Source organism: Folsomia candida, unplaced genomic scaffold (assembly GCF_002217175.1).
Source record: "Folsomia candida strain VU population unplaced genomic scaffold, ASM221717v1 Fcan01_Sc006, whole genome shotgun sequence".
NCBI classification, from domain to species: domain Eukaryota; kingdom Metazoa; phylum Arthropoda; class Collembola; order Entomobryomorpha; family Isotomidae; genus Folsomia; species Folsomia candida.
Genome location: NW_019091198.1, coordinates 2,209,474 through 2,236,493, shown reverse-complemented (window position 1 = coordinate 2,236,493; position 27,020 = coordinate 2,209,474). Strand labels below are relative to the sequence as shown.

The 27,020-nt window shown below is 37.3% G+C and overlaps 5 protein-coding genes across 7 annotated transcripts; 3 read left to right on the top strand and 2 right to left on the bottom strand.

Annotated features, from left to right (window-relative positions):
* Positions 1 to 1,591: 1,591 nt before the first annotated feature.
* Positions 1,592 to 5,292, top strand: LOC110850905 (piwi-like protein Siwi). Its single transcript, XM_035853196.1, has 11 exons — positions 1,592 to 1,780; positions 1,887 to 2,926; positions 3,030 to 3,174; positions 3,278 to 3,419; positions 3,502 to 3,662; positions 3,740 to 3,867; positions 3,932 to 4,091; positions 4,169 to 4,217; positions 4,302 to 4,377; positions 4,469 to 4,635; positions 4,714 to 5,292. The coding sequence occupies exons 1-11, from the start codon at positions 1,738 to 1,740 to the stop codon at positions 4,976 to 4,978; spliced, it is 2,376 nt and encodes a 791-aa protein (XP_035709089.1). The 5' UTR covers positions 1,592 to 1,737; the 3' UTR covers positions 4,979 to 5,292.
* Positions 5,293 to 5,369: 77 nt separating this feature from the next.
* On the bottom strand, positions 5,370 to 15,867 carry LOC110850714 (F-box/WD repeat-containing protein 7). Of its 2 annotated transcripts, XR_002548002.2 has the most exons (13): positions 15,494 to 15,867; positions 14,816 to 15,419; positions 10,898 to 12,030; positions 10,714 to 10,790; positions 10,520 to 10,649; positions 9,921 to 10,055; positions 9,433 to 9,824; positions 9,097 to 9,336; positions 8,808 to 9,033; positions 8,495 to 8,705; positions 8,307 to 8,411; positions 7,911 to 8,218; positions 5,370 to 7,775 (listed from the first exon to the last, which is right to left on the bottom strand). XR_002548002.2 is itself a non-coding variant. In XM_022098234.2 (12 exons), the coding sequence occupies exons 3-12, from the start codon at positions 12,020 to 12,022 to the stop codon at positions 7,968 to 7,970; spliced, it is 2,892 nt and encodes a 963-aa protein (XP_021953926.1). In that variant the 5' UTR covers positions 12,023 to 12,030; positions 14,816 to 15,419; positions 15,494 to 15,867; the 3' UTR covers positions 5,370 to 7,967. The 2 variants fall into 2 exon arrangements, 1 of the variants encoding a protein (XP_021953926.1); XM_022098234.2 differs by having other exon boundaries at positions 5,370 to 8,218.
* Positions 15,868 to 16,254: 387 nt separating this feature from the next.
* LOC110850774 (sorting and assembly machinery component 50 homolog B) lies at positions 16,255 to 19,142 on the top strand. Its single transcript, XM_022098333.2, has 10 exons — positions 16,255 to 16,464; positions 16,717 to 16,765; positions 16,858 to 17,028; positions 17,109 to 17,225; positions 17,292 to 17,503; positions 17,590 to 17,965; positions 18,030 to 18,054; positions 18,137 to 18,276; positions 18,351 to 18,480; positions 18,570 to 19,142. The coding sequence occupies exons 2-10, from the start codon at positions 16,745 to 16,747 to the stop codon at positions 18,755 to 18,757; spliced, it is 1,380 nt and encodes a 459-aa protein (XP_021954025.1). The 5' UTR covers positions 16,255 to 16,464; positions 16,717 to 16,744; the 3' UTR covers positions 18,758 to 19,142.
* A 250-nt stretch (positions 19,143 to 19,392) lies between these two features.
* On the top strand, positions 19,393 to 21,563 carry LOC110850964 (myotrophin). Of its 2 annotated transcripts, XR_002548016.2 has the most exons (5): positions 19,395 to 19,957; positions 20,056 to 20,166; positions 20,240 to 20,323; positions 20,382 to 20,527; positions 20,597 to 21,563. XR_002548016.2 is itself a non-coding variant. In XM_022098579.2 (4 exons), the coding sequence occupies exons 1-4, from the start codon at positions 19,889 to 19,891 to the stop codon at positions 20,466 to 20,468; spliced, it is 351 nt and encodes a 116-aa protein (XP_021954271.1). In that variant the 5' UTR covers positions 19,393 to 19,888; the 3' UTR covers positions 20,469 to 21,563. The 2 variants fall into 2 exon arrangements, 1 of the variants encoding a protein (XP_021954271.1); XM_022098579.2 differs by having other exon boundaries at positions 19,393 to 19,957; positions 20,382 to 21,563.
* A 611-nt stretch (positions 21,564 to 22,174) lies between these two features.
* On the bottom strand, positions 22,175 to 23,728 carry LOC110850963. The gene is made up of 5 exons (XM_022098578.2): positions 23,569 to 23,728; positions 23,336 to 23,460; positions 23,160 to 23,266; positions 22,839 to 23,037; positions 22,175 to 22,748 (listed from the first exon to the last, which is right to left on the bottom strand). The coding sequence occupies exons 2-5, from the start codon at positions 23,457 to 23,459 to the stop codon at positions 22,708 to 22,710; spliced, it is 471 nt and encodes a 156-aa protein (XP_021954270.1). The 5' UTR covers position 23,460; positions 23,569 to 23,728; the 3' UTR covers positions 22,175 to 22,707.
* Positions 23,729 to 27,020: the final 3,292 nt, after the last annotated feature.

Sequence of the window (27,020 nt, the reverse complement as noted above, 5' to 3'; positions counted from 1 at the left end):
CATGAAGGATCCTAGAGAAAATCGTAGAAATGGAAGGAAACTGTTGGCTGAGGAAGAAAATGCTATCTCTGCATGTGTGTTATGTAGTATTGTTAATTTACAGGTGCACACACACACGGCCTGCACACATACTAAAGTTGTTGGGAAAGTCCGGAGGGGAATTGGCAGTCGATGCACGAGTATAGTAAGGGAAGCATAACCTCCATCAAAATTTTGCTCCCGCGCTCGTATCCCTACAATGATAATAGTATGGGAAGGATACGAGCGCGGGATGATGGAGGTTATACTTCCCCAGTATTAAGTTGATGGTTTAATGTCCTAATAAAATCTGAGCAATTACATTTATTGCATAAAAGCGTGCAAGTCTGGGCAGAGAAGTTGTTTTCTCGAAACTCGGAAACCCAACAGTTTGGTTACACAACGACTTGACGGGATCCAGCAGAATTTCAAAACCAGGGAAAATAATGTACATGCTCATTCGCCCACTTCTTGCCATCTTTCAGTTGAGAAAAGAGACCCACAAGAAGAGTAATTTCCATGAAAGCTGGAGTGAATGAAATGGGCGAGAAATGCTCGTAAACAACAAATGAGGTAAATTTACCTGCCCCGTAAATACTTTACTTTTAAGAGTTCTTATGGGCTTTGTCATCGTCGGAGAGTATTTGAATTTCACGAAATCGGCTAAACGTAGTAAAAGATTGGGAGTAAAATCAATGTTCTTCATGAGGAAGGAGGGATCCAAGTTAGTTGGAAGCTTCCCTTTTTCAGATCTATTTGACTTTATGAGGTGCACAGATAACAATACCAGTGTTTGATTTCCCTTTACGTCTTTTGCCTCCACGTATTTACTTATTGGCATTTTCCATTAATTACCCTTCACTCCAAACTTTATTAGTAAAAGTGGTTTCCAAATATGAAATTTGACAAAGGATAAATTTGATAGTATGAATCCTTCATTTTGCTTTCATTTACTACGTTAATGTGCGTAAAACAGCTAGATGTAATACTTCTGGGTGTACAAACCTTTTTCTATAATTCTGCAAAATGTGAATTGCCATCCTGAAGTTGTGTCTGAGTTGCTGAGAACTCTCAAATTTTCCAGCCAATGAAGGACTTTGGTCATCAATCTGAGTGAGTGCTTTGAAAATGAACAGAACTTCAGTCTCTCGGCCAATTCACATGACTGGAACATTTGATTGGAACATTACGATACGTTTCGTTAAACTGGGGACAAAATGTGAAAAGTTTTGACTTTCCTCGTCTTAAAACATAGTAGAAGAAGTAACATCTTATTGCTACCTGCCGATCGTGAAAGAAGATTTTCTCTGCCAAGTGCAACAGTCAGAGAGGGCATATTCCCATTTATTCGGCCTGATTTCCTTCCGCGAATAAAAAATTATTCCACATTTGAACCTAATTACAAGTGATTATCAATGTAAATTAAGTACGCAGGTGCACGCACGCGGAGGGAAATAGGGAGTAAGAAGAGCGGAACAAAGGGTGGTGGGTATAGCGCTCGAATGACTGCTTGGTGAGCGAGCGAGCGAGCGAGCACAAAAGCGAGCGAGATGCGAGAGCCCTCGTCAGTCGTGGTTGAAGAGCCAACGAGTGAACACCTCCTCCTCTCCTGTCTCTCGCTGCATATCAAAGTGCGACCAAGATCAGAAGTATGGCAACCCAAGGTCAACCTACGACCCCACCCGAAGCAGTTCCCAAGGAAGAGGTCGAGTGAGACCCATGCTCCAACAAGGAAGTGAGGTCCAGACGCAGCATGAATCACGTAATTTATGACTTCTTGCTAATATATTATCGATAGCCCACCATGTCACATCAGGTTAATTAAATTAATTGACATTTCTTGTTCTATATTTGAAACTTGGAATTAGGTTTTGGACGAGGATTTGAAGAACTTCGTACCCGAGCTGAAGGCTTGGATAAACAAGGGCAATCTGGAACTGCCCGAAGGTTTTTCGTAAACTACTTTCAATTGCAAATGAAGAAAACTATTGAATTTCGGCTGTATCTGGTCACATTTGATCCGGAGATCGACCACATTCCTAAACGGAAAGCATTGGTGAGGATGCGGGAGGCAGATATTGGACCATATCTCTTCGAGGGAACGCAATTGTTCACCACGAGAATCATTCCAATGGAAAATTTAAGATTCGAAGCTTCCTTCCCCGACAAAACTGAGGAAGTTTGGACTGTTAATATTGACTTTATTCGGCAATGTGACCACAGGGAGCCTATCGTCACCCAACTGTATAACGTCCTCGTTAAGAAGGCTCAAGAAAAGCTGTCCCTTGCACTGCTAGGTCGCTACTATTTCGACGCTGAACAGAAGGTCGACTTTGCTCAACATCGTCTCCAGCTCTGGCCCGGCTTTGTCACCTCTATCCGGCAGATGGAACGCGGCGTTTATCTCAATGTGGATTTGACCTTCAAGGTTTGTCGGACTGAGACAGTTTATGCTCTAATGACGGCAATACGCGAGAGGTCACAAGGAAATTTTAAACCGGTAATCGAAGCCGCCGTAATTGGAACTGTCGTAATGACAGCATACAACAAGAGAACCTATAAAATCACCGGCATCAAGTGGGACCTCCGACCCACCCACTCCTTTACTGTGAGTCGTGGAGGCATTGAAACCCAAATTACTGTTATGGAATACTTTGCAAAAAAAGGGATCCAACTTCACCCCGCACAACCAATGTTAGTATCCAGCCCGACGAAACGAGACATTCGCCGAGGCGACATCGGGGACAAGATCCTTCCTCCCGAGATCTGCTATCAAACCGGATTGAATGAGGAGATGAGGGCTAATTTCAGGTTGATGAAGGATTTATCTGGACACTTGCATATGCAACCACAACAAAGGATTCAGCAAACTGTCCAGTTTGTTCGCCGGATGATTGAAAGTAATGATGTAAGTGGAGAAATATGACTTTTTTTCTGTTTTACATCATCACGTACAATTTGAAACATTTTTAAATCTTGCAATATTTAAGAAGATGTATTTATTTGCTCAGGTAACTTCCGAATTGCTGGCCTGGGGAATGCGAATGCAAGGCGTTCCGTGCGAAGTTCAAGGACGCCAACTGGACCAGGAAGCACTCTGCTTTAAGTCTGGCAATGTTAGTTTTGAAACAGCAGACTGGACGATGGCATTCAGAAGTAAGTTTTGATATTAGCGTAATGCTAATACACATACAAAGTTAATATTAATTACCTTTGTGGGTCATTTATTATTTTTGTGTATTTGTGCTATTGTGTGCAGCAAATCAAATGTTGTTGGCCAAACCACTTCGAAGATGGGCAATTTTGTATCCTAGCAGAGACGCAGAAGGGATCGATAACCTCTTGAGAACAATGGATCGTGTCGGTCGGCCTCTTGGATTCCCAGTCTGCAATCCTATGCAGTAAGCTTCAAATATTATCCTCTTATTTTAATGAAAATAATGAAAAGATTGACCAAACTGCGTCTCTGTTAATTCATTTTAGGGCTCGGGTAAATCCACCTAACGAGTCTGGATGCACGAAGGAGATTGACCGTTTGGTTGCTGAAAATCGAGGACAACTCGATATGATTATGGTTATCCTACCCTCTCCCAACCTATCCGTATATGCAGCAGTAAAGAAAGCCTGCTCGCTGAATTACGGGAGTAAGCCAAATATTTGTTGTAGTTGTTAGTAATAAAATATCCATGCAATGATTATTTTTTGTTTGTTTGTGTTTTAGTCCCGTCGCAATGCTTTCTATCAAAGAACGTTGCCAGCAAGGGACTCATGTCCATCAGCACAAAGTTGGTCATTCAAATGAATGCCAAGTTGGGTGGGCAGCCCTGGGGCCTAGCTAATCCCCTCAAAGTATGAATAGTGATCAGCATCAGTTTAAAAACTTACGTACTAATTTTTGATAAATTTTACGCAGGGGTTGATGGTAATTGGATTTGATGTGCACCATGGAGGTGGACGAAGTTATGGTGCTATGACGGCAACGACCTCACAAAATTTGGCGTCATACTTCTCAACAGTTCTGACTTTATCGCCGGGTCTTGAAATGGCAGGAGAAATAGGATTGTCATTGCGAAGTATATTAGTATTTTATTAATATTTTAATTAAATTTATATTCATCAAGATCACAAATAATTGGTTCATGTTCTGCAGAGTGTCTGCAGGCGTATCGAGTCCGAAACGAAGGAGAGCTACCCACTCGGTATGTGGTTATCAATATTTCCAACTTTTAGTTCAGTTGAAGTTATCTTCAATAAAATCGTAAAATTTCATGCTTTTTTTGTAGCATCATGTTTTACCGAGATGGAGTGGGTGAGGGGCAACTTCGATACGTGGTGGAGACTGAATTAGTGGCACTGCAGGTTACAATTGAATAGAATGACTTTAACTTGACTGTCGTAATACTGATGGTGGGTGTGCCAATGTTATTCCTTATTTATTTATATTTTTTAGAGCTCAATAGCTGACTATTACGCGAATGTTGGAGAACCAAAATTCTCAATGGTCATTGTGACAAAGAGGATCAATACCCGAATCTTCCTAGCTTTGGGAAAGGATAACAGGGTCTCTAATCCTAGCCCCGGATCTATCGTTGATGATGTTATTACCTGTCCTGAGAAGTAAGTAAACTTTATATCATACAAGAGTGATAAATGATTATACTTATTTTATATTCTAATTAATGGTGTGCCTTCCAGATATGATTTCTACCTGGTGCCACAGTCGGCTCGACAGGGCACGGTCTCACCCGTTGGTTTTAATATTATCCACGATACTTCCGGGCTTGATGCTGATAAGATGCAGCGCTTTGCGTTTAAACTCTGTCATGGATACTTCAACTGGAGTGGAACAGTTGCTGTCCCTGCGCCCTGTCAATACGCCCGCAAACTCGCCTTCTTGACCGGCACGGCCCTCCTCAACGAAGCTCGTGACCCTCTCCTCAATAATTTGCATTATTTGTAATCACTAAATACAATCGCAAATTATGGATTTAGTTTAAACCCATAACCATTAATGAATTGTTACTCATCGACAAGTCAAATTGTTCATTTTTCCAGTAGTTTGTAATAATTTTAATAATTTATTATTGCTATTTTATTTATTTGAAGATATTCATGCTAATATTTTTTCGAATTCTTGTCATAGTTTGTGAAATCAAAAATCATTAATTCATTTACCGTTTTTTATGTTTATAAGAGGTGATAATTGATAACGTTTCGTTTGTACGGTGTGATTTTCTAATCTTGGTTTTCATGTTAGTTGTTACATGTAAAAAGTAATACGAACTTAACTAATAAAGTTAATAAAAATGGAGAAGGTTGTAGTTTTTGTAGTAATTTCGTGGTCGAATGAGTTGATTAACATAAAGTTTTTTTTATTAGCACAGGAAAACTTGAGGTTTAGATAAAATAATAATATTCGTATGTACGTTATCAGTAATATGTAGTAGTAATAATAGTAACTTGAAAAAAACTGGCTTTAAACTTGAGATTATATAATATTTTTAGACCGTAATATGGAATCAACGCACCCAATGTGACGAAAACTGTATTTATTTATTATTTATTTTCATCGTCTATTGATATTTGTCAACGGAAGAGTTAAGAAAAGGCAAAAAATGTGATAATTCTACTCTTAAAAATGAATCATGGCCTAATTAATTAACTAATTAACTGACCATTATTACACGACCACAGTATTTTTATTATTATTATGATGCCTTTCTCCTTGCGAATGATGGGGGCGACAGCAACCACAGAATATATAATTGCATAAAGTATAGAATTAAGGAGCCTTCTTAATGCACGCAGCAAAATAAAATTAAGAGAAAGTATCACCTTAAACGCAATCAAGTTGGTTTTTTGGTTGTCATTAATTATCCCGACGAACTAATCTTAGTAATAACTAATCTGTAATTGTCTGTATTAGTATCCAATTAATAGCTATCAATTATCCGAAACATTATTATATTCATTATCATCATATTATTTTTATTGGCATTCTCAGTCTATTTACTCTTATTCGCTGTTTCAGGAGAAATATTGCGTTCAGGAATTCAGATATTCTTACTTATTATGTTTTGCTTATTATGTATCCACTTATTAACAACTTCTGTGACAGATAGTTTTTTGTGGTAGTTTTTTGGTATCTTTTAAATACAACAATTGCATAAACAAGTAGTAGACAATTTATAGTAGTCATTGTGTGTCTGCTTATTACTCTCACCTACACATGTACATACATATAATTACCTCCCTGGCTATCGCCTTGATAGATTTATAACTTGTTGTATCCCTTTATGCGCAAACAGCGGATAATTTATGAAACAGTAGCTGCATAGTCACAGAACGTGATATCACTTTAAATAAAGAATTTTGAACTTTAGAGAATGGGACTGCGCTTCCTGAGTTTGACAGTAAAACAACGATTTCTTACTCTTATTTTTTACAAACCAGCCTCAATCATTTTTTTACTCGTCCGACAAGACAACACAATGGATTATTTTTTACCTGCATATTCGTATATTCTTTTATTGTGTGGTAAATTTGTGTCACTTTAAAGACTTGCGTGATTTTTGTATTCCTTCATCACCAGAGAACCCTTATGATATTTGCCTGTCAGCCACTTATTTTAACTTTTGCTACACAGCTTGCATGAGATTTAGTATTTTAGGCATTTATAGGAATCCAATCACAATAAAATGCAATGATGACGATAGACGACACACACAATAATTGACGACGACGACGATGATGAATGATGAACACTATATTGTCCCTACAACAACTACACAGAAAAGTTTCCGATCAGCCTTTTAATAAAATGTCAGTAAATGCCAGTCCTCTACTCTCTCATTTTTTTTGTTTATAGTACTTACTTCGTTTTTTAATTGCGTTTCTGTAGCATAATAATATGCATATTATTGAACAGCGGCGGGGGACCTTATACTCGAGTTCGAGTCGACTTTTTCTTAATTGGAGCTGTTGTTTTTTAAGGTGGGTTGGGTACTATTATATTTATGTAGTTAAGTAGTATAATTATAGTTTTACTTTGCTACATCTTTCTCTCTCTATTTGAACGTAGCGAATATCATTATCATTTAATGGAACCCTGACAAAATTTGCTTTTTAGTGATGTGGGTTACATCACACTGCAACTTAATAGTTTGCCTCTTCTTATTTAATTCTGATGCAGATTACCAAACTGTATTATATTAAGAGAAAATGAATGATGCGAGAGATTCGGAAACTTCGCAACTAATTCAAAATGATGCAGTACAATGAGTATGATTTTTGGATGCAAGAAATTATTATTACTTACTCAAACAGTATGAAACGCTATCATCTCAAAACAATCCTGAATGTGAAGCTCGGTTCTCTTACATATAGTACACCCACAGGTAGGTTTGCATTACAGGGTACATAATGAGGACACCTTACTTTATAAACTTTTGATGATGACAATGGGCAAGGCAACCTATCACAAGTACCCATTCCACTCGATTGGATTGTGTATAAGCGTAATAATATAACCAGGAGATAGCTTCAACCAACAATTCTTAATATAACCTCAAACCCTACTGTACGACGACAAAAAGCCAAACTACTGAATAATTATCCTCCTCCTCCTCCTCCTTCTTTTACAATTTCGGTGCTTACACTATTTAAAATAGTAACTTGACAATTTTGAAAATTAGAAAAATTTTAACACAGTGCAACATAACATTTGAACTCATCTGAATAAATCGAATTAATAAACTCTAATTAATATAAATTAATAATCATTAGAGATTGTCCATATATTACGTCATCATTTTCAACGCGGGAGGATAGGAAATTTTCCTTATCCTCCCATGTTGAAAATGATGACGTAATATATGGATGAGCCCTTATACCGAATGTAAATAAACAGGAACTGTAAGGAACAAGATATCTATTGTTTTGATGTAAAATCAACAAATAAGGCTGGATGCCAAGTGTTCAGGTTTTAAGGGGCTGTTTGACGTGCAGGTGGAAGCATCCTTCATTCCATCATCATACTTTGGTGAGTCTACATCAAAATCCAAAACCAGCAGTTTGGTTTCCTCAGTACCGTTACGACTACCGACAGCGCAAACTAATTTCGTTTCAGATGCTCGAATCCTCCAAACCACACCCCCGCTTCCACCGCTACTCAGCCTTACTAAGTTTCGAACAAACTCTCCTATAAATTAAAACAAAAACATTGGTGTTAAAATTATCAGTAAAATGTACCATGAATATACTAATATATGACATGGTGGAGCACTCACCAGTCGCAATATCCCAGAGTTTCACCGTTCCATCATCGGAAGACGTAATTACAAATTTATTAATTAACTGGAGGCAGGTAACTGCACTAAGATGTTTATTTGAACCTGTTTTAATTAAAGTCCAACCATGCATAAATTTTATTGTCCTACAGTTGTTATTAATATTCAACTAATATTATTTGTCTTACCCGATAGGGTTAAAAGGCACTGGCCAGTAGTAATATCCCAAATTTTAACAGTGGAATCTGCATTTCCGGAAACCAACAAATTATCTCTCAACTCCATGCCCGATGTCAAGCTTTGATGTCCCATTAGAGTATGTCGGCAAGTTCCAGTTTGGACGTCCCAAACTCTAATGCTTGTGTCCAACGAACCACTGACAACATGTATACCATCAAACTGTAAAAAAGGACATTATAATAAGTATAATAATATATACCAATTAATTTATACCATTATCAATAATCATAAAATGCTGAAACTAGTAAATACGTTACTTACTTGTAACGAATAAACTCGGTTAGTGTGACCGCTCAACTGATGCAGACATTCTTCTCTTTCGACATCCCAGACTCGAACCATGAAATCATACGCTCCCGATACAACGATCTTCCCGTTATATTGAACACAACGCACAGCCGCCATATGACCAACCAAGACGTGAAGACACTCCCCACTGTCAACATTCCAAACACGAAGGGTTGCGTCTCGAGAGCCACTCACCACCCTTCAAAAGCAAACAAATAATGTTACTAACTTTTCGTAATGGTCAAAGTGCTAAAAACCTTACTTTCGTTCAAACAAGTGCATACAACGAACGGTGGAAGTGTGACCATAAAGCGTATGTAAGCAGGCTCCAGTATCCGCATTCCAAACTCTTAATGTACGATCAGTCGACCCTGAAATAATCGTTGTACCAGACATTTGAGAGGACCAAACCCCTCCAGTATGTCCAACAAGCGTTCGAAGACACTTTCCAGTCGTTGCAGACCACACTTTGAGTGTGTTATCATCGGATCCAGACACAACTCTGAGCATATTATAACGAAGGATATTAAAATTCACTACTATAATTGTATCATTAAATAATTAGTTGTACACAATGTATATATTTTTATGAACTGACCTGTTAGATGAGAATTGGAGGCAAGTTATCACATGGTCGTCGTGACCTTTCAAGGTTCTCTGAGGTTTAATAGGTTGGAATCTCCAGTTCATTTCGACATTATGCTGTCGTAGGTAGGCAGATTTCCAGGGCTCACAACTCGAAATACAATTGCTATCACTTGCCCCTGGACACAAGCGACTTGTCCCCAGCATGACGAGATTTTGAGCTCCTCCGCGACCACGACGGCTGTGTATTCGCTGTGCCATTGCACTGAAGGGTCCAATTCCAGCTTCTCGACACTTTTCTTTCCAGAGTAGACTATCATCACATAAGATTCGCCAATATCGGCAAGTTTGCGCCGCTTGGAGCAAGTCCTTGGGTTCGACAAAGCTCAGAACATACAATGCCAGCTGCAATTTGAGACAAGTAATTTGCAAAAGAAGATACGCAGTAAATTATAATTCATAATAAGTCATGAATTTAATTTAGCTAGTAATTAATTCTACCTCCTTCGGAAGTAAGGAAATGAAATCCCTCTGGAACTGGGGTTCAATAACTCTCATCATGTGCCGAACTTCAGACGATGTGGATGACATAATGAGGTGATTAATCGCGTTCAGCCGTTCAACTGGATTCCAACTCTGAAAGTTTTTGATAATCAAATTTTTAAATGAATGGTTATTAATTAAAAATCAGTCAGACCGAGTACTGAGAACACAAAAAAACGACTGCAGAGCGACTTGACCTGCCAATAATTTTCAGTCTCTTGTGTGTTGACACACGCCACCACCATAACCATTCTTCATGGTAAAAACTGTTTCTCTCGCATTTCAACTAATTATTCAAATTACGGAAATTCAAAATTATGCTAAAAAGTTTACAAATTATAAAATTTGGCATAAACATATTTGTAAAAATGTTTGTAAAAATTCAATTAAATGGTGCTATAAAATAGTATGGCACAGCAAGTTTTCATGAGCAAACAAGATTACTTAACCAACATTAACAATTAACCGCATGTATATATATAGTAATATGCATAATTTCCACCTAAATTTAAATAAAATATTGTTGTTAAAAATTAAAAATGCAAATAAATACGTACACCAAACACGTTCAACCATTCAGCCAGAACAGGGCTCGTGTCCGACAGGAGTGATGGACTAGATGTCAATGACCCGTCGTCATCATGAAGATCTTCATCAAACTCGTTAAACTCCCGATCAGGCGTTATTCTAACAAAGTTATTATAAAATAATTAGACAAAAAGTAATTAATTGATAAACAATACAAACTTACCCAGAAATTGTATTATCGTTTTCCGTCACGGCTTTCTTGGATGGCAGGAGCTCTTCAATTTCACACTTTCTTTTGCGCTGAAATGTAACCAATGAAATTATTTATGGAATAGAAAATAACGTGGTTCATTGCCTTGGAAACAACTAAAGTACACGGATGGAGGTCAAGTCATGTATCTACTCACAATAGAACTTGGGAAAGATGTCGTCGGCTCTTCCACGACAGGATCCTCCTCCGGAGTTTCGTCGTCATCTTGGTTGTAAGACTCGTCCACCAGGCATCTGGTCGTTATGATGATGGGGGCTGGTGCATTGTTGTCGTCGCGGTCAGTACAGTTGTTGAGATCTAGGTTCATGGGTTCGTCTTCTTGGCTTATTTGGCTTTCATCATCATCATCGTCGTCGTCGTCGTTACCACCCACGACACTTCCTGTCCTAATCGGAACATCTTCCTCCTCCTCCTCCTCCTCCTCCTCCTCCTCACTATTCGACGCCATCATCATCGCACCGGTCAGTTCTTTCGGAGAGGAAAGTCTTCTTATGACGGAGGTTACATGACCACCCACGCGACTCGAAGTGGGCGTAGTTGTTCCTGCATCCAATGCTGTGGTTGTCGTTACCCGTTCCAAGGCGACTTTACTGTTCATGTCAAACATGTCTTCGTTATCGCTAGACTCGGAATGATCTGCAGTATCTAAGTCAAGACCGTGGTGGTGGTGATTGACATTGGAATTATTCGAGTCCATCTCCATCTCCTCGTCCGCGTCGAACTGCCTGGGAGCGTTTCGGGATTCCACGAACTGACCAGTGTTCATATTTATGAACAACTCTTCGTCAAAGTCGTCTGGGAATGTTCCCCTCGACTCGTCCGCAGGCGTTTCAAACTGACAATAGTTGGCACGAGGACGATGGTGACTTGAGCCAGAGTGGTGATGGTGATGATGATCATTATGTCGGTGGTGGTTATCATCCGTCGTGGTTGTCGTGCTCCCACCGTCACTAGAATCCGACATGATGCCTAAGGACGATCGGTGATCTTTGGCACTAGTTTTCGATATGACGATAACGACTCCGGCAGGACCAACGCCATCCGACTCCCCGATGATGGGCGTGGTCGTCGGAGGGGGGAATTCGCCTTCATTGCTTCCACTGCTTGCGTTGCTATTTTCTTCTAGATCAACGACGGAGGTAGATGATGATGATGATAAGTGATGTGAACCAGTCCGGTCCTCATGATTCTTTGAAGTATTGCAATGATGATCTTCTCCGCTTCTTCTTAGAAGACCAACAGCGTCCATGTCCTGGGACATCCGACACCCTGAAGAGAAATCAAGAACAGACCACATAAATTGGTGGAAAGACCCATTCAAACAATTCGACAACGTAATTGCCAGCCATTTTTTTTACTTATGTATACAACAGACTGTAATCAACATATATATTTATTACTACATTATGCATACAAGATAGGAATATGTATACCATTCCATAAATAGACCCCAATAAATCAGTAATCATGCGTTGCATTCTAGGAAGGCAAACAGAGAGGTTTATTCTCCTCTATGGTCGTGCGATATAATAAATAATGCTTAAAAATCATACAACCAACTGATTACAAATGCATGAATTGTGATGTACGTAAAAGTGATGTGTCAAAAGTGGTTATAATAAATATCTATGAGGGTCCGGGGTACAATTTATGTTATGGAATGCATTCATCGGAGAACTAAAAACATGCCATGAACCAAACACCACCACTACCACCACATGACCACCACCATTTGATTCTCGACGACTCAAACAAAAGTCATAGAACTTCAATTTCAAAACATATTATCCATTGTTTAATTGTGTTTGGATTTAAATTTAGAGATATGATTTGAGGTTACTCTCCACCACCGCTTTTGTTGTGCATCTCCTCATGTTGCAAAATAATCAGAGTTCATTAAAAAGTACACAAGGTCTGTTTAGATAATAACTTTGTGATACTCTGACCAACGCAATTTTTCCATGCTTTCTCTCAAAATCTCCAGAAAACTCAAATTAGATAACAAACTCTTGGTTTTCTTCAAAACAGACTCTAGACCCTGAATTTCAACCCTATTTAATTCCTCTCACATCAACTATTCTTCCCACACCATCGTCATCACCACATTCACAAGATGATTAATATTATACTTCTGGAGGCTAGTTTGCCATGTTGTTGCTTTGTCGGCGAATTAATCATCAATGAAATTAAATACATTTTTTTTACATTCGCACCAGACCAACAACAACAACAAGAACATCAATAACCCAACCTCGAGAATAGCTTACGTTTACATGACGTCCCTTAAAAAGCGATAAAATATAGACGATGTAGCAACGCGAGGGATTTAGGGCGTCGTCTTTTCTCTCTCTTTAATTGACACACATCATAAAATATGCCAGATAATTGTGAACCAACAACCGACCAACTATAGGTAGCCTTTATCTATCTCATTTTGTATTATATTTACAACATGACAGTGACATTCGTTCCTGTACTCTCTTATCCTCTGATTACAAAAGTGACAACAACTCAAATCTGCAAACAAATCAAACCTACCTCACCTATGGACAACATTTATTCACACTGTGTACTACTACTCCTTCTGGTTGTGATAAGAATATTATTATACAAGGTTTTTAGCCTTGTTGACTATTGGTCAGTCCTCAACGGATGACACTTCTTAAATTAAATGCCCATGATATAATATATGACATTAACAATGTCGAAAGTACTACCACTTCAACAAGATGTCCACCCACGCCCAAAATGTATTACATACATATTTAGTCAAACTTTACTTATTCCACTATTCCACATGCACGCACTAATCGTAAGTAAGCAAAATAAATAAGATAGTCTGTAAATCCTTCACCACTCACCTAAATTGAGACGATAAAAAAATTGGACCAAAACTAAATTCTCCAAACTGATGATCGGCAAAAACTTGATAATCTCCGCAGTTATGTATGAGAATTGTCTATCAGACAAATGATTGCCACTTACACCTGCCGACAAGATTAACCAGTGGACTTGCTATAGATTGAAATTAAACCCTGGAAAACAAAAAGGCCTCATCCATATCCATCATCCACGCAGACCTCAGTCAAAATCAGAATATGTCGAATCATGATCGAAGCATGCATGCGAGAAAGCAAGCAAGCATGGTCTACTCCACGTCGTCCTCCATGAGGAGCAGGCAAAAAGTTTTTTTTTAACTTGCTCTTTTCTTCTGTGCAGCCATTAAATGACTTTGACCTTTGCTTAAGTACAACATAAAATACTAAGAAATCCCGATAATAAAATGCCCATAATAATATTTTTTATTAAAATGGCACAACAATTAGCGAATTAGTTATTGGCTTAGAACAGCACGTCCGCTATATGTGCATAAGTACCTATTTGTTTCATTTTAAATTGATGCCATGTTTACCAAACAATGGGTAATAATAAGCCGAATTGATCTTTGTTACAGCATTTTCTCTCCCTCTCATTCAAATTGAAGCAGCCGAATGTATTGTTTAGCTTAGTTTGTAATAAGTTGAAAAAAACTGTAATAAAAGAATGGAGGGTGGAAATGAAGATTTTGACTGGTACGAGGATAATTAAGGAACTGGAAGTTTAAACCCCGGATTAAGGTAAGGTGACACCATATAATCATCCATTCATAGGTAACTAAGCTTTAGGTCCTTTAGTGCAAAGTTATAACTTAATTCAATCCAGTGCAACTCTAGTAAATAAAATTTGATTCCTCAAAAAGGAGTCGGATTATAGTAATGTCTCAAATACGGACGGATATGAATACGAGCTAGATTTAACTGCACCGAGCAGACAAATATTAAAGTGTACCACACAGTTTGTTAACATTTATGAAATATGATTTGTTTAAAAGATCTCAAATTTCGTCCAGTCGTAAATAACGTCACAGTTAATGGCTTAAAAGGTTACAAACCTCGTCTCAAAAATCAGTCATTAGACCAAATATTACTGCAGTTTTTGCATTTATTGCACTACAGTGCATTTCCCTGCATAAGAATGATTAAATGTTATTCTGAGAAAGCATAATTGTGCTTACCGTAAAATCGTGCTGTTGCCGTGTGTGGGGTGTGCGCCTTTCTTGAGCAACTTTTCGGAAATTATGTATGTCTTTTTCGTCTTAAACCACACAAATTTATGTGTTATAACATTGACGAGAACAGAAGAGGAATAGAAGAATTTGATTGATTCACACGGCTCCACACCACACTTTTTCTGCTCTCCTACTTTCTTTCAACTACACACCACACAACGACACTCTTTAAAAGTAAAGTAAGATTTAGAAAAAGTTAAAAAGCTTCTTCTTCTTCCTCCGACGTAATTTTGGTAATTTTTGGGAGAGATGAAATGGATTTCTGGGGCTGCTCTCTTATTTTTAGTCATCAGAGCTCCGAAACTGGACTCGGGTTAATCACCCTTGCCAACAGTGGAGAAAGTATGAGCGGCATCGTGATATTATCATCACCTCCTCCATCACGAAGAAAATGGATATTATCTTATCGTATATAGTCGAAGCTGGCTTCGTCGTATATTTTTGTGTGCTGGAACACCACTTCGTTTTAGGTGGTTTTCTTGTTTCACAAAAACATCTTCATTTTATACTAAAAAAGGTATTTACTGGAAGAACAGTTCTCTTAACGTATCTATTAAACAAAAAAAGTTTTTAATTAGTACATACAATCGAGAAAAATAAGAATATCATTAAGCTTGAGCCCACCTTTAAAAATGGTTTTCTTAAACTACTGCATAGGTAGTAGTTATATACTCATTATTTATATAAATAAGCCACGACAGTAATTTATTGAGATTGGGACACTGGTGAGGATACTTCGATCTGAATAAAAAATTCTGCTCAGAAGCTCCTCATCAATTTCCAAAAAGTTTGGAAATGGAACAATTTTTCCAAGTCTTTCTAACCCGAGACTTGTATCTCGATCTTTTTACTCACTTTTGATCTTTCTTTCTTCTTCACTATTAAAACTGAGCCAAATAGTAAACTAATGCCAAGGTGAGGATAGTATTAAGAGCCACCAACCAGGCAAAGTAGTATGCACCAACGAGTATGTGGTAATTCTCATCATAATTGGTGCTCCTCGTTGTATCCTGCCTTGGCTCGGCTAACTCTTTTCAACTTTGAGAGAGGACCCTACGAAACTTGGCTAAAAATCCCAACGTTAAAAGTCGACGTTAAAAGGTTCATATGTGGAATGGTGAAGTTCAACCACTCGCTTTTACGACTTCATCCCACATCCTGCCCATCGGGGTGAACGATCACAAAGGTTTCAACGGTGGAGGATTTGTCCTACCAAAAGGATGCGATGCGAATGAATCTGCAACACAAAGGCTTAAAGCCATTGGTCTTCATTCTGTCAGAGAGGGATCTAGCTGTTAAGAAGAGAGTTAGCCTGGCAGGGAAAATCACATGAATGAAAAGATATATGCAGATGTACAGGATCATGTCCTATGGGAACATTTATATTTTGTAGTAGATGGAAACCGGCCCGATTTAAAGTCTTTGTAAAAGGATGGGACTTTTTCTTATTTGGTGGTAGGATGGAGAAGAGATTAATCAAATCAGAGGCAAATGTGTAAATTAAACCGCTAATGACAAGGATAATACAAGAAGCAAGAATGCAATGAAGCGGACTCGAGAGCTGGGTCCAGATTAATTTCACTGTATACAATAAGGTGACAATTTCATAGATTTCTAAATTGCATAAGAAATAATGCAAATAAAATACATATGTATATTGGGAGAATTTGGATTGAAAAGATTTTCAGAACGCTGAAAAAGTGTAGCAAGTTTTATAAGAGTTTCATCATGAGATTTAAATTTTGTTGTGGAACATTAAATATATAAAATATTAGATAATTATTTAAAGATAGAAGGTTTTGAGCCAGAATATTACTAATCGGAAAGTATAATTCATTTATTTGCAGTGAAAGTCCAGTTTAAACAATTGTGTTAATGGGTGCTGGACAAACAAAGGTAAGAACCCGGGTTCAAAAGAATTCATCATTTTCACCAAGTGAATTAAGCCAACTTGAGCTCGACTAAAATGACACAATTTATATTCCCAGCCCACGAAGTATGCTTCGGGTGTGGCTGTAACGGCCGGAGGGGTTCCGATCGACCTAGAAACAGTCCCCGTACGAATTGACAATGTCCACATTCAGGGACTCGGACGAACGAAAGATGACTACGTTACCCAAGCAATCAGCGAACTCTTTAAAGCATGTACCTTCAACGAGGTATGAATAAATACGTTCTGGGCTAAAGTTTTCATGTGAAATTTGCGAACAACTATAAATTTCGGATTGTGAATTTGCAGATGGTATTCAAAGCGAGCGAAGTTCAAAGAAGGTTAGAGAAGTTGGGTTGTTTTCGAAACGTAGGTATTGTAATTGACACGAGTAAGGGTGAAAATGCGAGTCAGGATGGATATGAGGTGAGACAATTTTGAAGAGAAATTCCATACGCCTGCTACTAATTAATATTGTGTACTTTCACTCAGATCATTTACACAGTCCAAGAAATTGGGCGATTTGTGGGTGGAGTCAACACAATGATTGGGGCGAACGAAGGCTCCGTGATATTCGGCTGTCGTCTCCCTAATTTGGCAGGACGTGGAGAAAGAATTAACATTGAACATACCATCGGGTCAAATTCCAATAAGAGTACAATGCTCAGCTACATGAAACCTTTGGGTGGTCTATGGAATTCTGAGTAATGCAAACAATTTGTATAATATCCTCACACCTAAATGCTTAACATGGTTAGGTCATAATTCAACTTCCTTTAACTCTCTCTAGCTTCACAGCGACAGCGTATCACCACAAAATTCCAGCGTACTGGTCCGGTTTTACCACTTTCAACACGGGGGCTCTGCTGGACCTGTCATTCGAGTCAGCACAACGAGTGAGACATAATATGCAGTATGAGGGAACTTGGAGGCAATTGGAGGCGTCGGGACGAACGACTTCATTCGCAGTTAGGGAACAAAGTGGTCATAGTTTTAAATCAGCGATAAGACACGTGATGACCGTAGATCACAGAGATCATCCAATATTCCCATCGACGGGCGTGCTACTTAAATTAGTCCAAGAATATGCGGGGTTGGGCGGAGACGTTGCGTTTGTGAAACACGACTCTGAGCTACAAGTCAATATTCCACTGCCTTTTGAACTGGTAACATTAATAAATTAGTCACAATTTTTGGAAATACCCTGGTCTAATTTTCATCTCGGTTTAGGTGCTGCAAGGAGGTGCCAGATTTGGTTAGATTATTTTAAATTATTAATCTATTAAATTATGCTCATAAAGATGGAAAAACATTATCTTGTACTTGTGAATCTTTAGGTGTTCTTAGACCTCTCGATGCCCGAGTGCAAACCCAGAACGTTAGTGATTTATTTTTCCTTGGAGGTCCTCAAACTATTCGAGGCTTTGAAATGAAAAGTCTTGGATCCAGAAGTGGCAATGATGCGCTTGGTGGAAAGGTCAGCATTTTGATTATATGTAGTAGCATTTTTGATAAATGAAGTTATTATATCAACTAATTTCTATTTTGTAGGCGTATTGGGCTTCCGCATTGCATTTATATTCTCCTTTACCATTCAACCTAGGAAGGGGTGGATTTGGTGACTTTTTCAGAGTTCATGGTTTCATCAATGCTGGAAATATTAGTGATTCATCTTTCAACAGTAATTACATTAATTCATTAAAGTTAAATTAAATATGTCCACTCTATTACAATGACTACGTACAAAATTTTATCTTTTTTTTGTTTCAGCGGAAGACTTTGCTCAAAGTTTTCAAGCATTGTTGAGTAATTTCCGGGCCTCTTACGGAATTGGACTAGCAATGAGACTTGGTCAAGTGGCAAGAATAGAGCTTAACTATTGTTGGCCATTTAGATACTCCAAGGGAGACAGGTTAGCCAGAGGGGTACAACTTGGTTTAGGACTCGAATTCTTATAGCGCTTTTATCATCGTCAACCCAGTCATTTAACAGATAAACTTATCTACATATAAATATATATCTACATATTATAGCCCTTGTTGAACCCATATAGAACACATTTTAAAATTCTACCATTTGAAATGGAAACTACAGCAAAACCCGCATCATCTTACGACAACCTGTTCCTTATCCATTATCATCAATAAACCCGTCACTTTCTTCAGGGCAGCCAAAAGAAGTCAATTTATACAAAATAAGTGTACACATGTCAGTTCGATGTGCGGAACGAATGTAGTTTTTTAGTGTAGAGAGAAAAAGACATTCAAATAAAAATACCCACATATGTCAAGAGAGACAATGCGGATAACTTGACATGAAATGTTGGAAGAATCTTTAAAAGGAGACGAAACTCCACTTTCTGTGTAAAAATTCCTTTATTCCGCGTCCTCAACTCATGGCATATTTATTTTTATCATCATAACTATATCACCCTTTTTTAACAATCTCTCTCCACCACGTCATGAATTAATCAACAGCTTGTACATAAAAATGCATTTTAATGAAATCTGTAGAGTAAAAGCACAACAAGGCGTAGAGCATGACATCCACTTCTCTCTCAAATGTCTCAAATTCAACTCGCTAATAACACGACGATTGCTTAGCCCATGCATCCTCCCTCATCAATTCTGTTACACACTGCCATACTTACTGCCTCTTCTTCTTCTCTCCTCGTTAAAAAACTTTTTTTTAACAAATCAACTGTCACTTTACTTGGTCTCCTTCTATAGCTGCCTCATAAAATCTCATCTGTTAAGTAACCATAAGAAGACTGCTTTTCTGTACCGGTCTTCTCTTCCACCCTCATCTAAATTCATGACAGGACTTTAACTGCCATCAGAAAATTTGAGCTGTATCCTGTGTCTAAAAGTATTATTCTGAACAACAGATTTCCCCTTTTGTACTGTCGTCATATAAAACTGGAGCGGATTAAATTTCTGGTCTGTATATTCTTGTGAAGAAGCTTTATCGGCCTACTATTGATAAAATATTTGGCAAGTGCACATTTTTCTGGGAAAAATTGAGGTGGAGAAAGCAAAAACAGAAACGTCACACATAAGAACGAATTCTTATATACACAAATCGTAATCATGAGTGATTTGGTGTGGCCCATTAAAAACGGAGACTTGGACCAAGTCCGAGAAATTGTGGAGAAAAAGGTGAATAAATAGTCACGCTATTTTAAGCTGAATACAATTTACGGGAGCTTCCGGTGGGGTCGTGACGCATATCAGTTAACTTAACGTGTCATTATTAGGGCATTAATGTCAATGAGGATGTGGATGGTCGTCCACCGCTTTTGTACGCTGCAGACTACGGACAGCAGGAAGTCATTGAATATCTGATTTCGAAGGGAGCTAATGTGAACGTAAGTGAAAGTCGATTTTCACCAAGGGCAAAATGGGATCAGTTTTTAAGGAAATTTTCCAACATTTTTATAGTCTTGCGATAAGCATGGAATCAGCGCCCTGCTCGCCGCTATTTGGGAAGGACACACTGATTGCGTGAAGCTCTTGCTGACAAAAGTAATTAATTGTATAATTTAACCCAGGAATTAGAATGACACGACTTGATTGTTGATAGGGTGCATCAAGAGATGGGAAAACTCCTGACGGAACAAGCTATCTTGACGCTGCGGAAAAAGACGAAATTCGAGCTTTATTAAGATAAAAATCCATTTTGTCGCCTTATTTATTACCGGAATAAGTATGATCCTACCAACCAAGAAGGTCTGTATCCCAGCTTCGTTTATACATAAATGTAGATGCATTCACTGACAATAACTGTAATCTGCGTAGAAAAATGAAGACCTGGGAAACCTTATCTCTAAATAATACTAATTAAAATTCCACTATTCGGACTAAAGATAAGTAATAATGCTGATTTTATATTTTCATAAGTGACAGAAATAATTAGACGCAGTTTCACATTTTTGGAATTCAAACGGCCACACACCCGAATGTCTTAATGATTAAAATTCAGTGGCTTATAACAAAATTAATGTAATTACAGTCGTTATATATTTTGACTCTATTTGCAAATATGCTTGTCAATTTTGAGGGGTTATGGTTTTTGAGACAGGTATAAACACTGTATTTAATTAGTAGACTTTTGCCTACATGTGTATTTGCACATATGCATGAATAATATCATGCATCATCTTATATATGGTAATTTTCTACTATGTATGTACATAAGTATACTTCTATGCACACACTCCAATATCGTCCAGACCAGCTAATAGTAATTGTAATTATCATGTTTGAAACAGTGGTGTTGTGCATCATCGACTGTTATCGAGGATAAAACTTAATTTTCATGGGCGATTTTGTTGGAATGATCTGATCGTAAAATGTATAATTAGAATGTACTACATAGCTTACAAGTACTACATTTTGCTGATTTTAGACAGTCTTATTGTGATTAGGCTGAACAGTATTGACGAATATATCGATAATTGTTTAAATCAAGTTACATGGCATTTGTTTAGAGATAATTGGTAAATGGAACTGCAATTGTGAAAACTAGTCCAAATACCTGTGGAACTTTGAGTATCAATGTGTATTTGATTGCATTAGTATTAATCAACTAAATGTGTAAATGAAATGAACGATGGCGATAATTAAGTATAATTCTAGCCCAGCGTATTATATAATTTATTTACATAAAGGGTGACATGATTGAAGGATATGTTGTTTTGTAAATTAAAAAACACGGCTTTCAGATTACACTGCATAGTGAAATAAATAATTACATTCAAAGTTATTACGTGTAACTCGAAAGTCGCTTTGATTGACCCAATTAATTAATTTTAATTAATTAATTTTGAAATTTCACTACAAGCGTGTGGTACTTATTAAATGACACATTTCGCAGATCCTCATATTTCAATAATTTATTCCCAATCTAGCAAACACTTGCAGCAATGGGTTGATTTTCTATAATGTCTTGTATTTCGTGGGATTAACAAGATAAGCAGTTAGCAATATGAAACTGAATACCGAAGTTTTATTAATAATTCGAAATACTGTTAACAACTCGAAATCTTATTAATAACTCTTCGCCATATTCACCCAACCTCGCCGCCTTATTATTATGAGTAACTTTTCCAGCATTAATCAAAATGATTTTTTTACGATGTTGTAGATTTAGAGTTTCGAAGTACCCTCTAAAACGAATTATAAAGGCCTCGTTCATAAATTTTGTTGGACTTCTCGCCTGCTCCAGGGTCATTTACATAAGAATTAATATACAGCAAATTTATGTATCTATAAAAGTTGATGTCTACTGTAATTTTTAGAACGGTTAATTTATGATGAATGATTGACACTTTTGATGCGGTCATGCATATTACGTGCATAAAACGAGAAAAACTGATTGTTTTTGTGCACTCGTGAATGCATACTATTTTTATTACTTATATCATCACACGTGCATAATTAAAGGAACGTTTCATAACCACTTAACATCTTATAACTCTCACAGTGACTTAAAAAATGACAAGGTTAAGTTGCACAATAGCAACAAGAGAGAGAAAAGAGGTGGAAATACGTACCATCTCAACTTCTGGGGAGACTTGTTAGACTTATAAGTTGACTATGAGGAAAAGATATGAGAGATAGAGAAAATAATGAAATAATAGTTGAAAATTGTGTCTCCAATCGAAATAGTGAGTCCAATTGACCAGCAATACTGATGAACAGGATGAGTAAGAAAGTTAGCAAAAGTGCATTCGATTGAGAAGAGATCACAGACTCCAGTTGTGTGTGAGAAAAGTATTCGTCGTCTCTAGCATCATATTTGTTGAGAGTAAAAAAGGTCCACTTTTTGGTAGCATTCATTGTATTTGGTTTGGTTGAGTAGTATAAATATTATTGGAAAGAGGTTATTCAGCTAGATCAATGATTGCTTAGGGTTTGGCAGCGGCGACAGCTTGGTTTCCAGCGGGGGCTGTGCGACAAGAAAATAAACTAATTAGTGTCCCTCCCAACCTACTATTTCCACCTCAGTTGAACTTTGACCCAGAATTTCTTAACTTACCAGAGGCAGCAGAACTTCCGGGTCCGGCTTCAGGTGCCCTTGGGATATCTGGATATTCGAGAGTGATTCCGGCTTCACAGTCGAAAACGGGGCAGCACATTGGGAAGTCGGCAGTCTTGTTGGTCTTCTCGGACAATTTGCACTTGGGGTTTGGTTTTGGAAGTGGGCCACAGTCTTCAACCAACTCCCAGAGACGACCCTGAAAATAAATTTAGTTTCATATTGGATCCGTACCACTCTCTTAAGTAAGAGGACTCAAGGATGAAATTTTGTAGATTGGAGAAGAAAATAAATCCAACCAACTAAAAATCATTCACAAACCTGTTGAGCTACGCAAGTTGATCGTCCACAAAAGGGTTTCAAGTCCCAGGACGCACCAGGCTCGAAGGTGGCGCATCGTGTTGAGGCAAAACAAGTGCCAGGAAAATCTAGAATTGATACCTTATGAAATTTCGAAGGGATAATTTCGAATTGCATTTAAACCACAATCAACAAACCTCTGAGAACATCGGCAGGAATTAAACGTTGAAACACCGTTGGCCGGTCGCTTTCCTTGTCCTTGGCGTCCTGAGAGAGTGTGACTGCCACGAAGGCAGCAACCAAGCAAACCACGGCTTTCATTCTAAAAATGAGACAAACTCACACTTTAGAAAAAATGTGTCACAATTTCCAAAAAAGAGAAGAGGCCTTATAATTTCCGGAAATTGAACAGAGCCAAAACTCCACTTACTTCTTATAATTTCTTGTCTTTTGGAGAATATGAGATTTGAGAGGAAAGTGAGAAAACCAACCAATTGGGTAAGACTCGACTGCACGTTTGACACCAAGATATAGAACTGCCCTTCCTTTATATACTACCTGCAGAGACTTGCTGACTCAAATCTCTCATTACCACTTTAATATGGTAACTACCAACTTGCCACCAGTCCTGACTCTCTGTCTGCTGATATTCCTTTGAAATGCTGCTGACTTATTCACATCACACGAATAACCAACTTGTTGCATTAATTCTGCAGTAGTTAACCATTGTTTACCTGTGCTCACATCATCATGAGGCCCATTAAGGACTATGTGCTATCAAAGCAGAATATTATTATTAATAGCGGCCGCGGCGGTGGTTGGTCACATTTTGCTTCGTATTATTACACTTATAAATCATAAATGGGATAACAACAAGGAAAATAATGACTCCTATTGCGACTATCAACTATGTAGATACAACAAATGGGAGGATATACAAGGTACGTAGCCTCTCTGATTGTGTGAGTTCGATGGTGTGTGTGACGATGAGCAATTTGTCGCAATTTTTTAGAATATGACAATGAAATGCGTAGTAACTTCCACCAGGAACAGGTAAAAGGAAAGGGAAAGATTTCATGACTTGCAATCTTTCTGGCAAACTAATGAACCCTTGTGTGCCATTTTAGAGTATGGTTGTAAACTATGGTCTCATTATGCATAGTTTACAAATGGCTAATTACAAGTGACAAGTTCATCGTCTCATTTACTGAATCCTGAGAAATTAATCCGCCTCAAAAATTAGCCCTGCTTTTCTCCCATCGTTTAAGCATAATTTCTGAAAAACTGCAGTATTTATAATTCCATTAGTTCGGCCTCAAATTAAAAGCTAAATTTCTTGGCCTCGGAACGTTGCGTTGCATTGCACCTTGTTGCATTCAAATTATTTGTGTTTATGCAGCAATTTCACGCATCGGTATGCTCGATCGTTTTTCTGCTCGATAATTCTCAATTTCATCTTTTTCATCACGTTGTTTTGTTAAGCCAGCAAAAAATGCACGTTACTAATTACAACAAAGTGTCTTACTTTTGCATGAAATGGCATCTTGTACATACACATTTGTGCAATTGCACGCCATATGTAACATGTTCTTCAGTTTGTATGTTCTTTGTTCATCATTCATATTTATCCTATTATTATCTTAAACTAAATTCATTATCTTCAAATACAACACAAACGTTTGCAAAATTTTGTACAAAAAAATAATTATTTGTAAAACAAGAACGAGTAACAACAACAACACTCATGTCGGCTTATTGCTTCCTTTTAATATATGTACCAAGTAAAAAGGTGCGCAAAGTTAAAGCCATGTACATAAAAAGATAGTCTTTCATTAATCTCATTTAGTTAACAAAGTATCATCAAATTATACCTTTAACGCTGAAAAAGTGACATAATATGATGGAAACACACTTTATTGCCAAATACCGGCGTTTGTTTGTTTAATATCGCCCATCATCACACGCGTTGTGGGAAAAAATGAAGACATCGACAAATTCGTCTCGCTAAGAGTATAGATAATAAGTAGTGGTGATTTTATTTCATTATTTTCATGCAAACATTTTGTATTATTATGCAAACTTAATTGCTAATTTGGGTAATTGTTTTTAGGTTAACAATCTGCCCAACCAGCTGAATTTAGTTATGTCATTGCATTATTCATATTGATAAATCCAAACTTATTTAATTCATCATACTACGCAAGTAAATATCTTGAAATACTCAAAATTTTTTTAAAGACTGTGCATGCAATTCTTGAATTTTTGTTCGAGGAGTTGATTTTTTAATCCAGATTTGATGAAATTGACATTGCGACATTGCTTTAAAATTACTATCAAAATATTGAAGTTTCTATAATAACCTGCTACACGCACCGTGCCGTTTACGAGCACCATGGGAAATTGATAAGTTAGTTAGTACATAGTATCCTCTTTTCAAGATTAATCGAAGTGTAATTTTCAGATGTGATTCATTATAAAATTAAACATTATATTGCAATCCTTACAAGAAATGGATCCTCCCTCTATTCAAATATGCATAAAAGTGTACAATCTGAGAATTTTGACAGACAAAACTGTTATACAATGAATACATGTACTTAGCAATAAAGGATGCGTACGTGTTGCACGAAAACATAATGAGACTTTTTGGCTAAAAGTATGATATATGTTTTGATATGGTTCAGAGTAAATGGGCAATTAAGATTCAAGAATGACAAAGATTACTCATTCCAGTTAACATTAATTATTTTAAAAATATTTTCAATTAAAATTAAAGTGTAACTCTATGGGCCATGCCCTAGAAGAGTTAAGTAATAAATTATACATTAACTTTAATTACTGTTAACTTTAATTAAAGTTATTCTGTCATTTTTTCTAAATTCGCTAAAATACTTGTAAACCAAAACAAATAACTCAATCGTAATTTCTTTAAAATTAACACCTGAAGTTGATTGACTAGCAAATCGTTGATAATTGATCTACTTAAAATGTCAATCTTCTTTTTACACTGTACCTGAATATGCTTCACAGCTTTACACATCAGCCAAAAAACATTTGACCAAGTCATTCAGTCCTCGATTCGTATGCAAAGTTTGAAGTAGTTTATTGTTGTTGTCTCATTTTGTCACTTGATCGTTAATATTGGAAAATAGAGCAACACACTCTTCTTGATCGTCACATGCCTACCAACATCTTCCTTAACTTAATCAATCTTCTATTTACTTGCGTAGCTGATGCTGCTCTAATTTCCTTCCTTCCTTCCTGTATCAATTTTCCAACTAAATCTAATTATTAACGGTTTGCGTTAATCGGCCACAATTTTGCGGTTCTATGGCGTTCTAATCATTATCTATAGTCAAGTTTGCAGGATTGCGTCTAGTTATTTCTAGATTGGACATATTTTCATGTACCTAAAAAAATTCTAATGTTTATGTGCATACTGTCCGTTATTTCCAATTAACTCAGGACATCAGCATGTGAAAATCTTTTACATATGAGCTCAGATTTCTAATTTTGTTCTTAGTTTCGAGTCCTAAAATCACATTATGACATCAATATACATGTGCTCGTCATTATTGAGTTGAGAAATTTGCAAAAGGTAATTGATCGCAGTATCAAAATGTCTCGCTTCCCATCCACATACACCATTCGAAATTGGTATGAAATTACGCGTACGTACATATTTATATTATGTGATAGCTTTATCGATAGGAAGTCCTTCCGCTCATTGCATTCGAGCCTGTGGCACCGCAGAACAATTTCATGAGAAGTAATGATTAAAGTTTATATGGGAATAATCTGCATTGTACACTTTGCTCGCTACTTGAGACTAACAACACTTGGTTTACCACTGCTTAACAAGTTGAGAACACAGTTTAATAA

Excerpts from the sequence above, each read along its gene's own strand:
- LOC110850714 (XM_022098234.2), bottom strand. The coding sequence starts at position 12,022 with ATGTCCCAGGACATGGACGCTGTTGGTCTTCTAAGAAGAAGCGGAGAA. Across the intron at positions 10,791-10,897 it reads CATCTTTCCCAAGTTCTATT|CGCAAAAGAAAGTGTGAAAT; the intron begins GTGAGTAGATAC and ends GTTACATTTCAG. Across the intron at positions 8,219-8,306 it reads ACTCTGGGATATTGCGACTG|GAGAGTTTGTTCGAAACTTA; the intron begins GTGAGTGCTCCA and ends TTTAATTTATAG.
- LOC110850964 (XM_022098579.2), top strand. The coding sequence starts at position 19,889 with ATGAGTGATTTGGTGTGGCCCATTAAAAACGGAGACTTGGACCAAGTC. Across the intron at positions 20,167-20,239 it reads CGAAGGGAGCTAATGTGAAC|TCTTGCGATAAGCATGGAAT; the intron begins GTAAGTGAAAGT and ends ACATTTTTATAG. Across the intron at positions 20,324-20,381 it reads TGAAGCTCTTGCTGACAAAA|GGTGCATCAAGAGATGGGAA; the intron begins GTAATTAATTGT and ends GATTGTTGATAG.
- LOC110850963 (XM_022098578.2), bottom strand. The coding sequence starts at position 23,459 with ATGAAAGCCGTGGTTTGCTTGGTTGCTGCCTTCGTGGCAGTCACACTC. Across the intron at positions 23,267-23,335 it reads TCCTGCCGATGTTCTCAGAG|ATTTTCCTGGCACTTGTTTT; the intron begins GTTTGTTGATTG and ends TATCAATTCTAG. Across the intron at positions 22,749-22,838 it reads CGGAAGTTCTGCTGCCTCTG|CCCCCGCTGGAAACCAAGCT; the intron begins GTAAGTTAAGAA and ends CTTGTCGCACAG.
- LOC110850905 (XM_035853196.1), top strand. The coding sequence starts at position 1,738 with ATGCTCCAACAAGGAAGTGAGGTCCAGACGCAGCATGAATCAC. Across the intron at positions 4,218-4,301 it reads GAAGGAGAGCTACCCACTCG|CATCATGTTTTACCGAGATG; the intron begins GTATGTGGTTAT and ends CTTTTTTTGTAG. Across the intron at positions 4,636-4,713 it reads GTTATTACCTGTCCTGAGAA|ATATGATTTCTACCTGGTGC; the intron begins GTAAGTAAACTT and ends TGTGCCTTCCAG.
- LOC110850774 (XM_022098333.2), top strand. The coding sequence starts at position 16,745 with ATGGGTGCTGGACAAACAAAG. Across the intron at positions 18,277-18,350 it reads ATGATGCGCTTGGTGGAAAG|GCGTATTGGGCTTCCGCATT; the intron begins GTCAGCATTTTG and ends TCTATTTTGTAG. Across the intron at positions 18,481-18,569 it reads TAGTGATTCATCTTTCAACA|CGGAAGACTTTGCTCAAAGT; the intron begins GTAATTACATTA and ends TTTTTGTTTCAG.